Source organism: Acyrthosiphon pisum, chromosome A1 (assembly GCF_005508785.2).
Source record: "Acyrthosiphon pisum isolate AL4f chromosome A1, pea_aphid_22Mar2018_4r6ur, whole genome shotgun sequence".
Lineage (NCBI taxonomy): Eukaryota > Metazoa > Arthropoda > Insecta > Hemiptera > Aphididae > Acyrthosiphon > Acyrthosiphon pisum.
This window is the reverse complement of record NC_042494.1, coordinates 156,457,331-156,472,772: the sequence shown is the minus strand read 5'-3', so window position 1 is coordinate 156,472,772 and position 15,442 is coordinate 156,457,331. Positions and strand designations below refer to the sequence as shown.

Here is a 15,442-nt window from a genome sequence, read left to right as displayed (position 1 = left end):
ATAATAATAATAATAATAATAATAGTTTATTCAGTAGAATAAAATGGGCTGGTATAATTTATATAAAAACCACGAGCTAAGATAGTAGTATAGACTGGAAACGGTGGATTAAAACGTTGTTTCATTGTGATACCTTATTGAAGAATATAGGCAGGCCTAAGAGTTGAGAACTTAAATAAATTAAACTTGATATAACTATACGCCATGTTTATTTGAAATAAAATAAGGTAGGAGTGTATCCAAATTGTAGCCCATGAAAAATGTATATTTTTATTTCAAAAATGTTGCTGACTCTAGAACATTGATAAAAAGTAAAAACCGTGTAGTTTCGTCAAAAATTAATTTTCTGTACACGTTGTTTAGGTCGCTGCCGAAACTCAGTACCCAAGACGAAGACGGCTGTGGTCCAGGGGCAAATCTTGGCACAGGCCTCACACACGGTCATCCTCAACACTGTTCGGGGAGCGCGACATTCGAACCGATACCGCACGACCACGACTTCTGCGAAAGAGTTACAATCAACGTGAGTAAACTAACACATTATATTATAATTTATTGATAGGAAATAGTTATGTACATAATTATGTTGCCAAAAATAGCGTAATATTACTTAACACGTTATTTTGTTTGATGCGTCTGCACGTCATATACCTACGCCAAAGACAAGTTCTGTATTAAGTATATAATACGCTTTTATGTGTCTGTTTGTGAATGTTGAGTGTCAGTATCTTCAAAAGTATATACGTGTATACAGAGTGAGCCATTTAACACAAGACACTCATTATTTCGAAAAAAAACTTACGTCCTTGAAAATATTTTATCACATAATTTTAAATCGCTACAAAACTACATTTTTGTATACATTATATTTTTACTATTTTTATCGTTATCATTTTATAAGTTTTTTATTCTATTGAATGACAACATACATTTTAAATTTCATGTTACAAAGAAGTATAGTATTCGGAGTATTTTTATTTATAAAACTCAAATTTCGAACAAGTTGTTTATTAGTTATAACTTAAAAAGTTTTTAAAGCTTATATTAACGGGGTAGTGGTTATTCCGCTAATTTTGCGGGATACCATTCTACTCCGCTCATCATAATTTTAAATACATAAACTTAAGCACAACAGCTACTTGTCCAAAATTAATTTTTTATGTATCGAAGTACTTCAAAAAATATTCTTTTTTGGAATAAAGAATTAAAAATTTGTGTTGCCACTAAAATGGAAAAAAATAAAACCATGGTAAAAAAATATATTTTTTAACTACTTTAAATTATGTAAAAATATTTTTGAAAACTTTAATAATAATAATAATAATTTGCCAAGAACAAAATGTTTGATACAATTTAGATCACATGCAATATTACAAGGTTGGTCTACTCATTAAAACCTATGGCTGTGGTAGAAAGAACAAAAAATAAGCGAAAAATATTTATTCATTAATACACAATAAAACTAAATAAGCAATATTTTTCAATTAATTGATGTAGGTATCACCCATACTTAAATACAAAATAAAAAATAACTTAATAGTTTATGAAATACCTAATGAGTGTCCTACGTTTAATGGATCAACCGGTATAATATACGTATACATTTTTAATAACACTAGTTTATACAAATTTTATTTCTTCTGATGCCGCTGTAATGTTTTAATCTAACAATTCGTCTAAACGTGCGCGCGCTTCAGCCACTGTTGACTTTGCAAAACGGTCCGGGATTGACGGGCGCCGAGTGGTCATTGAGAAACGATTGTCATATTATACATATATAAATATATCGCTGTCCATATAACTTACATTGAAATTACACAGCAGGCGTGCTCACCGAAGGGTTTGTTTAGGGGTACATGACTTCGGAGGGAATAGTGATCGACCGGCTGGGCTGCGGATGAGGTGTCGGCCGCCGATGTTGTCAACACGACGAAATTACAAGAGGGCATATACTATCATATACTTACGTATGTGCACGCGATGATCCGGGGTGGAATCTGGAGGGGACGGGGTGTAGAGGGTGAACCAATTACCCGTCAAATTTAATTCGAAACTTGTATAATATATTATATTGACACCGATGTAGAGAGTTTCGATATTTTGTGGCCGAGGAAACGCCTGTTTGTAATACTATATCCGCCACGCCAACGTCTAGACCGGATATTGGTCTTTTTAAACGATTTTCTTTTATCATGATCTTTTTTTTATTCACACGTTTCTGTGAAACATAATATAATAATTGCGATCGATTGATATCGTTAAGTGTGCACTCGAAACGGGCTCCTCGCGTAAAATTGTGTAGCACCACCATAGCTGCGGTAACTGAGTTTGCATTATCGTGGAGGATTTTTATTTTCTACAAGTACCCGTCGTATAGTTAAAAAAAATGTATAGGAGAGCCGTCGTCTTGGTGATTAAACGAGAGGAAAACGCAAGAACAATTGTTACGCTGGTAGTATGAATTTAAAATTATATATATAAGTAGTTACGGTATAATTTATACAGAATTTATAATATATAAAACAATATAAGTAATTGTATACTTGTAATTACGAATCCATAGTATAGGATTCCATTAAAAATGTTGTTGGTATAACTTTGTGCTTAAGTTATTAACTTAATTTAAATGTTCATAAAAATACAAATGTTTTTTTTTTTTAGTTTTATTTTATTTATACGTAACCATCTAAAAAACAATGCGTTCAGCGACATAGATATATCCTGTATTATATTATACTTACACTTACATAATTTAATAGTTCATCGTTTTAATATTATATTCAATTTAAACAAAGATTATTTTATGTGTGGTTAGTGGTACCATATCGTCGAGAGAAAAAAAAGACTATACCACAAATTTTAATAAAGAGCACGAGTGTCGAATTAAAAGCTTTTGTGTGACATTTATCTGTATAGGGTGGTGGTCAAACGCCGTTCAGAAGTTTACAAAATATGAAATCCAACCACGTTTATTTGAAATATATTTTCATTTTGCACTTCACTCGATCACCAAGTACCTATATGCATATAATATAGTTATATCCGTCTGTGCGGTTAAGAAAGTCGTAGGTAGTACTATAATAAAGGTACGACCATCGTTTAGCTAATCGACAGGAAGAAAATAATAATAAAAAAAAACCCCCAGACGAGTGCGTCGGACATCAAATTGCATACAGCGGGCACGATAATATCCACGCGTGGGATTGTTATATTATTTTACGTCGTTATGCCCTAAATGGTCGAGCGGCGCTGCGAACTGCCACTCGCGGTCGTTGTACGATAAACGCTGCAGGCAAAGTTCAAGAGGACGATATGATATATTTCATATGATATTATACGCATCATATTATTATATACAAAATATAGGTATGCGGGCACTTAACTTTTATGTAATATAATGCTCGTCGTACAATGGGTGACGAGCTGTGGCTACGGGTGGGTGAGGCGAGGATAAGACGGCGTCCTAAATCGAGGGCGATTTCCCTCTGCCCCAACCACCACAGCCACCGTTTCTCGTCGAACGTGAAGAGCTCTCGTGCGCATTCATTAGTCTCTAAAATCGGGTAAAAGTTTCGAGAGCGGAATTCGAAGCGCGCGCGCGTATATAAAGTCCTATCGTTAATCATATATTTTATATACTTATACCGGGTGATCAATTTAACGTAAGACGCGTTATTATATTACAAAAAACTATTAGCTTTTTTGAAAATATTTTTCATTCATTTTTAGTAGTTATAAAACAAAAATTATATTTTCACTAATTTTTAGATATTAATTTTAGTATAAATTTCGATGTATAAAAATTACATTTTTAACGAATAGTTTAAGTTATAAGTATTTTGAGTTTGTTAAGTGGGGTGGATTGATGCAGGCGTACCCCTCAAAATATTTGTCCACTTAGTTAAGATCCATTCATCTAAACTTTAAATACTATTATAAAGAAACAACTAGTCCGAAGTTTGATTTTTATAGATCAAAATAATCCGAAAAATATTCTGATTAGGAATATGAATTTAAAAATGTATGTTGTTATACATAGGAGTAAGAACTTACAAACAGCAGTAACAATAAAAAATAGAAAAAAAATTAATTCGTAACGATAAAAAATTATAGAGTTTTCTGAAATAGTGAGTGTCTTTAGTCAAATGGATCACCCCGTATATTATATTGTACCTAAGAATATTCACTTTTTATGGTCATATAAACGCTGCAGTTATTCGTGGCGTAACCATAATATAATCGATATGATATTTATAATATATTATAATTTATAATATATGAGTAAACGCGAATGTTCTGTAGAGGTACATAGCATAATCGCACTCGATATTATGATAAAATTTTAGAAGAATATTATATAATATGTACGATATACCACAAAAATACGCGGCGTCATCGGGTACGTGGTGATCGAAGTATTATTGCAGGGGTGGGATACGAGGAGATTATAATATGTTAATATCCCTTCTTACTTTTTTTCAATTTCGTCCCCTCGCAAATTGTCTTAAAAAACGTTCTCCCCTCACCACATAATAAAATACAATAGTATAATATTCTGATGGCGCTCGGGTTTCTATAGTTTCTATAATACGAGTATTATATTTTTATATTATATAATCGGATTTAAAAATTCATTTTTTTTTATTTTTTTATTTTTGAGATTAATTATTTCGCTTTTTTTTTCAATTGCATTACCTAACTCATAGTGCAAATAGTAATGAAAGTCGAGACTTTAAATGCGATTCCTAATAGTATACGATAATGTGATGATGTACGCACGAATGCACGTATATAGATATCACGCCACGTGCCCGTCGTTATATTATTATAGTCGGCCGTTACATATACGATGACATATTATAACACAAGTAAGCGCGTCTATACAATATTATAATATGCGTATCGGCTTTACGAGTTAATGTTCGGAAAACGCGTACGGACCGCTAAATTTCGTAAACCCGCTCGGATGGAAAATAAAATAGGGAGGTAGGTATATGACGACGACGAAACACGCGCGGTCGAATATAGTACGCGTTCGAATCGACTTGACTATTTTATTGTATGCGAATACATCGCCTCGTGTCCGTAAACAGTTAGTATTCGTTATAAAACTGGCATGAATCCCAATAAATTGAAATTCGAAATCACATTTGGGCCGCATCGATTTCGTAAAATTGTAACCGCGCGTATAATATAATATTTTGTTTTCACACATTATGTAATGTTTCGTTATGTTTCATTAATAATTATGGTTTTGCAAATTTATCTTTTCTTTTTCAATTTTCGTAAAAACACAATTTCATATACACTTTTATATTTTCTGTCACCGGTCATACGGTTGGATTTTTTCCATCTATTTTTGGATGGATACCCGATTCTTTCAATAATATATTTTTTTGTATTGTTATAGAAACATTAGAAACTCAAACTTTGTCGTCACTCGATATTCCACCGAAATGTTATTATGATTTCTTTATTTGATTAGGTACCTAATAATTTTGTCCATGTTTTGTTTGATAATTTGATATTTTAATTACAAGTATAAATACCTACATAGGTACGCTGTATTCTAGGGTCACTTTTTTTTTTTTTTTAATGGAATTTTTTTATTTGTTTTACTCAGATTTAGCTAATTACAATTTTTTTTTTTTGTAAGTCATTATATTATGTAAGAAAATGTAAAACTTCATATTTTTTACTTACGATTTACTGCAACCTTATTACATGATATTTTTTTTGCTGTTATAAAAATCAATAACTAAACTAAAAATTATAATTAGAAAAAAAAAATAACAACAAATAAATTATATTCTATATCTAATTTATTTGTTGTTGTTAAAATAAACATCTAATTATTGGAAATGTTTAAATAAATTTCGCTCGGATAATATAGAAAACAATACGAACATCAACTTGAACTTATTTGGCACCAACAAACTATAATACACCAAAATAATACGTTCCATAGAAAATAACTCCTGAAACTAGTACCTACTTGATGTCGACTTTATATTATTACATGTCTGACTAGTTGAATTCGACAAATCGCAAAATGTCATAATTTTCGCGTTTTTCCAGAAACTAACTGCATATTATTATCAATCGGAAAGTACATCGTTTGCATAAACAGCAGAAAAGCGTCGACAAACATAACTTATTGCCAACACTTTGTTCTGATAGTACTTTTATATATTATACATAATATAGTACCCACTTCTATTATTAGGATATTAACGACTGAATTTCATGTCCTTTCGAACGGTGAACTCGGGATGATTAGGGTGCATATAATAGAAGCTTAGCCCTCCCCAACCCGCAAACGATTTAGCTTCCCTACTCCATATAAAGTATTATATAAAGCTTCTTTATAAATACATAGGTTTTAGGGCTTGTCGCGTATATAGTTTTTACTACGATTTTAAATACTAAACCAATAATAACATATTAATAACAACATTTTATAACATAAGTGAAACATATTTTTAATTTGAGTTTCGTTCATCATTTGGCGTAACGATTTTAAAGTAGGTAATTAATATACTTAACATTAATATAGTGATATTATATGCAATTTACGCATTCATAATATGTCGATTATTTTTACTGCAACTCTATCCATAATTCATAATCTATATATTATATTGTTAACCGTATATCATTAAGAATTATTAAGATACATAATATAAGCACCTACGTATCGTTTTACCTTTGTGCGTTATTTTTTATTTATTTATTTTCACGTACACCTAGCGAATACACAACTACGGAGAGCATTTTTAAAGCACTGAAAATAAAGTTAAGCATTTAGAATAATATAAATTTCATACAAACATAATATGTGTTTGTTTTTGTTTTTAATTAGTTTTATTACACAATCTGTAAATATAATATTATTTTTACAATAAGCGTAAGTGTTGTAATAGATTAATAAATAGGGACTGAAGACTTGAGCAAAGAATCCATCCAGTGATGGGACTTCTTGGAGTTGTGGATGGGTTTTATTCAGTCAGGAGGTCCCGACACCATTTTCGTTTTAAACGTCTACCAGGGTCACCTGGAATGCTGAGGGTGGATAAGTTTGAGATTAGATGATTGCGGTGGTTGGAGAGATTTGAGTGGAATCGTTTATACAGAGTCTTGGCTCCGAGTTGAACTGTTGGAATAGACAGGTCCTTATGGAGTGTATCGTTTGAGACGTAAAAAGGTGCTTTGATAATTTGTCGAAGGCATTTAGATTGGAATATTTGAATTTTTTTTTATGTTAGATGGTTTGGCTGAACCCCAAAGTTGTATACCATATGACCATACGGGCTTTAGTAGCAATTTATATATAAGTATTTTGTTGTTCAGATTGATGTGTTTAGATGTGAGGAGAAGACGTAGCTGACGGGATCAGTTATTCACGCCAATACGTTTGGTATGGATGTGGTGGGCCCAGGTCAATCGACGATCCAGGTGGAGTCCGAGATATCGGACATTTTGTGTGGGTGGAATGGGTAGGTTATTGAGGGTTATGGTAGGACAGTTTCTAGGTCTTAGAGTGAATGTGCAGTCGGCTGATTTTGATTCGTTTATTTTTATTCCCCAATCTTTGTACCCGGTTTGGAGAAGATTTAAATGGACTTGAATGTGGTTGAAGGCTATTTCAGGGTCTGAGTTAAGTGCCATAATTAGTTTTGTCATCGGCAAAGTCACCTGTGATCGTATGGTTGGTTGTTGGTTGGTCGGAGATGTATAGATTGAATAAAAGAGGATCTACTACGGCGCCTTGGGGAACTCCAGCATGGATGGGATTTATTTCAGATAGGGCTGAACCAGAGCGTACAACAAAGTTCCTGTCTTCGAGGTATGATTTGAATAATAGATAGTAGTAGGGCGGGAAGATGGATTTCATTTTGAAAAGGATGCCTTGGTGCCACACTTCATCGAAGGCCTGAGCCATGTCTAAGAATGCGGCTGTACATATTTGTTTTTTTTCGAGAGAGAATGAGATTTTGTCTACTGATATAATATAATATAAATACCATCTCTTGCAGCGAGTACCGCATGAACCAACTGTGACGTTTGCACCGCCTGCCGACGATTTTTCCTATGTCGATGTCGACTATTTTCACGACGACATTATCGTAATATATTATATAAAATATTATATAGTCCTTTAGCAGAATAGTCTCAACGAAGAGGAATGATGGGTGAGAAGAATGAAGATTTTTGGTTTTTTTTTTTTGTGTGACGGCAAGTACAGGAGAGAATACACTCTGTATAGAGCACTGGGTGTCATATATAATATATTTATATATATGGAGTCATGTACGTTATTTATTATTTTAGACGGCTGTGGTGGGTCCAAATTAATGATTCTCTAATGGTTTATAATGCGCATCATCCTTTCGTGTGACGAATTACCCACCCTTGCGTATAACATTCGCATAATCACTCCAATATTGTATAACACGCTTATTAATTAACATCGGGAATATAATATATGTCTGCGTTCTTCTGTTGAGTACCGGTTTGAAACCTGTATATCTGACCAGTTGAATCAGATTAACCTACATCGGGATTTGATATATTGTACGTATATAATACGACCCCGTGATATCGATGCGGATAGATGATTATAATATTATGCATATTTAAATATATTTGTGTAAAATTAATTTTTGATTTTAGGTATGACAATAAAATGTTATATTTCATCAAAATAGTTTTCTAAAACAATAGACACAAAATCGAACCAAATATACATTATAATGTTACTTTGTTAATTTTTGATATCTAATTATTAGAACAATATTACTGTATTAGTGTATTGTCATACTGTATAATCATTAATCACATTCTATTATTCGCTATTTTAATATTGACAGTTCTGAGTTCATTAACTATCATCAATACAACACTAAAATGAGTAATAGAATAAACAATATTATATCATAAATAATAGTATATTATACACGATATTATAGATTATAATACTGTTTATGCGTACATACATTTATTATTTTTATAATGTACTTAATATATTATGCAGATTATAAAATAATTCTCAAACTTTTTCTACATACATATTTTTTATATTATTATACCAGTCGTTGTCATATTTTTATGATGTTAATAACATATGATCAACCAGAGAACATAAAATATGCGTGGAACCTACTTTGGATATAATTCTAATTTTATTTTATGTACAGTGAATTCAATTATTTCGGGAAATAAAATAACTTTTATAATTATTAAAATGTTCTAAAAAAATATGATTGTCCAACAAAAGTTTATATCTACATAAACAATATACATTATATTAAAAAATAACAACTTATCAATTACATTTTTATTTGGAAGTATCACAATATTTATTACTAATTATAAACAAATAGTTGACTTTGCAATAAAATATTATAACCATAAATAATATAATATATTATATGATTAAAACACTAAAATGGAAATCAACAAAATAAATATTAAAAAAAATGTAAATGTACCAACTATTTATTTTATTTATGATCATCGTAATTCGTACCTAAATAATAATATTAATAATAATAATAATATAATATGATATATTTTCCCTTAACCCATCACAATAAGCTTAATAAAAATGAGAAAAACGGCTACGAAAAATAATAATCATACCCAATCTTTTTTATAAGTTTAAGATTTAATGTAAGAAGTTTAATTTATTTTCAATTATATATTCGAACAAGATCTTGGACGAGTTCCCCTTCAAAGTGTTATTAAAATGTGTCCCTGGAGTGTAATTTTCCGATTTGCTATTAAATTTCTCGGAACGTACAGTGAAAAATAAACTCTCTATAATAATACGTATAATAAAAATAAAAACGTCTTCTTTGCGCGCGTTGAATAATGTTTTAGTTTTGTTTATCATATTTGTACGGCTGCAGTAAATCATTACAATAATATTATACGATGAGCAAACGTACAATATCATATATGCATACAAAAGCACACCTTTGCTTAATCACATGTATGACTGCAGTGTATAAACCAGAGTACTAATATTATAGGCAATGGGAAGGACGCATTAACGACGGGTTTGTGAGTTTTAATAACAAAATAGATATAATATTACTGTCATATCATATTATTATATTATCGTTTGAACCGTATCTATCTATAATCATATACATAGTATAGAGTTTATACCCTATATGCACGCAACAATAATATCCAAAATAAAAACAATAACGATAGTATAATAATAATAATAATAATGATGATGATGATGATGGTAATAATAATATCGTAGTCTTTTCTCACCGAGACGCTCTAGTTTTTATCGATGATTATTATCTTTAACATAGTAACATCCATAATATAATATTATAATATTATTGTTCTCGACAACAACGAGGCGCACGCACGTAAAGTGCACGAAGTTTGATTGGTTTAGGTTACGATATAATATATCGTAATAATATATCATACAGCTGGAATCCGGCACGTAAAATGCGCACATAATTCTCCGCGTAGTTGGTGGTTATCAAACTCGACCAGAAATAAACGCTAATATAATATATTATGTTGTATAAGTGTGTGTTTCCGCGCGATTTTATGCGATACGCGCCGGCGAAACGGCAGTCGTTTTCGAAATTAATCACACGGCTGTGCGTTGGTAATGCGTTTGTTGTTTTTGCTCGCGATAATAAAATACTCTTATTTCGCGTTCGGAGCACTGTATCTACACCTACCTGCTTATACCTACTACTACCACAACACTACAACTACCACCATTATTACACTATAGGTACCTATCGTAATATATTTGCACAGTAAAGTTCTTGCGTGAGACGTTAGAGGTATAATATATATTTTTAAAACCAATTAACGTCCCTACCTATATCCTCGTACGTACGGTATTATTATAATATAATAATATAACACCGTAATATCAGTCGTTCAAATACACTATTCGTCTCAAAGCTCCTGTGCTACATATATAATATTATTATTGCTGTAGGCCAGAGGTCTCCAACCTACAGCCCACCAAAGATTTTTCACTGGCCCGCCAAGCTAATTAATGTTATGAAAATAATATATTTATTATATTATTTTCATTTAGTTTTCATTGTTTTTAATTTATTGAATTAATTAAATTAAAGTAGTTTACTAGTTTTTTTCTTTCGGTGTTATTCGTAACAGCTTAAAATAGAAATGTATACCTATATTATACTAATAAGTAATTACTAACACTAACTAATAATAGAAAAACTCGTTATAAAATAAAAAAGTATATGAACAAACATTAATTATTCTGAATAAATCTTATCTATTCTTCAATTTCTTAACCGATCTATTCCTCTAAAAATGTTGGCCCCCGATGCCAAAGCATATTATCTCAATTTTGGCCCACGGTAAAAAAAAAGGTTGGAGACCCCCGCTGTAGACAATTAAATTATAAATAACAAGGCTTGGGCCTCCTACATTTTAATGCTCTTAAACGTTCCGAATTTCCACTGTGCTGTTTTGCACTAGTTGCTAGTTTTAATATTTTTTGTCTAATTTGAAATTAAGATATATTATATAGCAGGAAGTTAATTTTAAATTTAATAAAGTGTTAAGAGGACTCCACACCCGCTATGTTGTCTTCGTCTTACAACCGTACATAACACATTTTACGTCTACAATATTCTATTTTATCCTGTTGTTTTTAAAACTGGAGTGAATTGACCTATATTCTAAAATTTATAGGTTGGATTATTATCCAGAACGTCTCATAAATTTTTATTGATATTTTAATTATTAATGCTATGGGTATTTTAAAACTGCTTACAGGGTGCATGTAAATATTTGAACTATCATAACTTGCTTCAAATATCAATAAAATCATTCAATATACCCTAGATAATAATCTTACCTTTAAATATGGTAATAGATCACTTAGTTCTTAAAAATAACAGAAATACGCGTAATCCTATAAAATAAATACTAATTCTGAAATGCAATGTTGATTTATGTTATAACCACAATATACTCAAATTACAAATAAATGTATTGAATTTATAAAGTTATGAATCATATTATAAATCTTTATGTATTATAAGATCAGAAAATATGCCCTTAACATCATGAAGCCTCTAAATATGTACTACGACGCTTTTTATTTCATTCCTAATGTTATGAAATTAATGTATATATACAGCAATAGCTATAGCTTACAGGGTAATAAATCTAATAAGAAAAAAAAAACACCCAAATGCAACAATGTTGAAGCTGAAATACGGTAATAATGTAATAATTTCTTACACTGTTGACCTATGTAAATAATTGTACAGTTTATCATTAGTTTATCATTCATTGTGCTTTTTAGCTAAAAAAACGTTTTTGGAGAATAACGGATGGGTGAAGAAAAAAAAAATTAACTCCTAAAATAATAAATATCAATATACGTAATATATTATATTAAAGTTTGAGTTACGACAAAATTCATTGTTTTTTTTTTTCGTAAACTATCACCATTTTCAGGTTTCACGTAAAGTAATACACAAAGTTTTTTGTTACCTTTTGCGTTGATTTTTTTTTGTGAGAAGGTTAGGTACGATGTTTGATTATACGAAAGTTTTGTAGAAAGCCCTATAATAGCTATTGGCTATTTTAGTTCAAAAATCAAGTACCCACCACGTTCACTACGGTCGTGATGCATATACCTATCATTAATTAATTTTGTCCTATAACAATAACACATGATTTTTTTGTCTACTATAGTCGCCACTCCCCGGGATAATAAAAATTAATGTTCTTATAGTATAATAATACGTGAACAATAATTGTTATTGCAGTCTTTGTGTTTAAATACTTTATGGAATCAATATATTATGTTTATATTTGACGACCAAAAAATTATCGGCCTATTGTAAAAATACATCAGAACTATAAAATAATATGTATCATTAACATGTTTTCTTGACTCGATTTATTGATCCCGCGTAAACGGGTTAAACTTCTATAGATAACGGTAAAATATTATACTATCATATTATTATGTTACACATTAAAAATTATATAAATGCATAACAATCTAAAGTATGGGTACCATACAGGTATCCTAAACATTGACGCTCACTAACTTTATACTTACGATATTGTTTCTCGGATCATGTTTCAGGTGAGCGGTATGAGGTTCGAGACGCAGCTACGGACGTTGAATCAGTTCCCGGATACGCTGCTGGGCGACCCGTGTCGGAGGATGCGGTACTTCGATCCGCTGCGCAACGAGTACTTCTTCGACAGGAACCGGCCGACGTTCGACGCCATACTCTACTATTACCAGAGCGGCGGCCGGCTGAGGAGGCCAACTACGGTGCCGTTGGACGTGTTCTCCGAGGAGATAAAGTTCTACGAGCTTGGCGAACTGGCCACCAATAAATTTAGGTAAGTCTCCCCCGAGTTCTGAAGCTCCCACCACGTCAACTATCGGATAGTGATAAACCATAGTGCTGTGCCGGATTGATGTTGATCATCGATTTATCGAAATCGATTTTAACGATTCCCTCGCGGCTTTCTGTTAACAGTTATCATTCGATATTTGTTTGGTCTGATACGTTGATTAGCCGCATTCAAATATAATTTCCTTCAACAAAATGCGACCTGAATGTTTTATTTGTTTTAAGATCATGGACCGGTCCAAAAGTTAAACCTGCAGACTCCTATTAAGCAATGTTCCAATGTGTATCTATACCATGGTCACCCTACATACCCGTACTTATACCACCGCTCGGGACATTGTTCTATTCAACACCAATTCCACCAATCTTAGGCGCTTCATGCGTACCTGTAATACACATTTGTATAATAAATGTAAATGTATATTATACTTAGGTGGCATGCGAGTATCGTGGAGATGATGTTATCGCTCGAAACAATTACTATTGAGGGTTTGCGCGGGCGAGGTGGTAATATGGGTGGGTTCGTCTTCGCGCACGCGTGTATTTTTCCCACCCCCATGCTTAACATACCCTGTTTTTCCGAAATTCAACGAAAGGTTCATGGGAAAGTAGTGGCGAGGGGTATACATTGGAACAGACGTGTGAGTATGGGATCGGATCTGCTGCTGCTGCTGCTGCTGCTACTGTTGTGTGCAAATGGGTCACGTAAGATTGTAATTCGAAGACTTAACTAGGATCGAGTCTTTCGCTTCCCCTCCACCAGAACATCCCCCTAAGAATTTCCCTCCCACTTGCCGTCCATACACACATTTTCCGAGCACGTTTCCATCCCGTACCTCATACGTGACATCAATTACTCACACTCTGACGACTTACTTCAGTTTACCAACTAAATACGCACACTGCTATTATACATTATATATAAATTTATATATGCGTATCGCATACGTATTTTTGTGCTGATATTATTCGACACCGTAAATTATCACTTCGCGTCAAATGCGAGATTCAAATGTCAGAAAAACGACCTTTCCGATTTTCAGATTAGAAAACACAAGACAATAATAATAGTATGGTATACTCGTACCTATACCTATTGAAGCTCATTATATTTTCAACGTTCGCTACAGTTTCATAACAAAACACAATATATTGTGTGAAAATATCAATTTGTTAGACAACATTTTTACTCAAACGAAACAAAAATTTTTTTTTATATGGGTTGAACTACGTTTAACTGGTACGATGCACGTCTTATATTATTATAACTTATAATAAAATAAGAGGTGCATCGTACCAGTTATAATTTTATTCGTTTTAATTTATAAGTTATAATACCGTAGGGTCCGGTGCCGGGCGCAAATATTATCATCTAAACTGACAATCTCTCTGGAGGACAGCAACATAATATATAGCATCCGAAATATTGTAAATTTTAGTTAAACCACAATTAAAAATTATAATATAATATAATATTAACTACATAGCTGTATACCTACGTATATAAGCGTAATGAATTGGTGTTTTTATGTTTAATAATATGATTTTGAGCCACGCGTGACGCAGAACGCCAATTGGATAGCCGGACACAAAATTTTTCACCTCAGCTCGGAAAAGGGGTGAATTAAAAATGAAAAAACTTGCGCTTTTTGATGCGCGCGCACGAATACTTCCGCGCTTCGTTCCGGTATAACGACTTCCGTATTATAGTAGTCATTCCCCAAAGTCCCGGGCCGCGGACTGGCGTGGTACCTCGGGACACCGTTACGTAGTGAATATTATATATATAATAATATATATATGAGTGTGTGTGTATTACTGTCAGCCGAGTGCTGCGCCGCTGTCAATCGATACACACTTGGCACTGTGCTGCAATAAACAGCATTAGAACACAAAAAACGAGTTCATCCGATTGCGCCTATGTACCTATTAGTATAATATTATTATAGTATTGAGTTGTATTATAATATATTATAAAGTAGTATTATAAGCAGGAATAGGCTAATATCACTCGCATAGTGCGTACATAG

At 32.2% G+C, this 15,442-nt stretch overlaps 1 protein-coding gene across 11 annotated transcripts in view; it reads left to right on the top strand.

Moving 5' to 3' along the window:
- LOC100162333 (potassium voltage-gated channel protein Shaker) overlaps positions 1-15,442 on the top strand; it is a 227,219-nt gene that overhangs the window by 187,734 nt on the left and 24,043 nt on the right. For all 11 annotated transcript variants that reach the window (XR_003839230.1, XM_029488648.1, XM_029488649.1 and 8 more), the window contains 2 exons: positions 364-523; positions 13,133-13,398. Coding sequence is in view for 10 of the 11 variants with exons in the window: in XM_029488648.1 (XP_029344508.1) it covers positions 364-523; positions 13,133-13,398 (426 nt within the window). In the remaining variant the exon portion in view is untranslated. The remainder of the gene's footprint in view (positions 1-363; positions 524-13,132; positions 13,399-15,442) is intronic.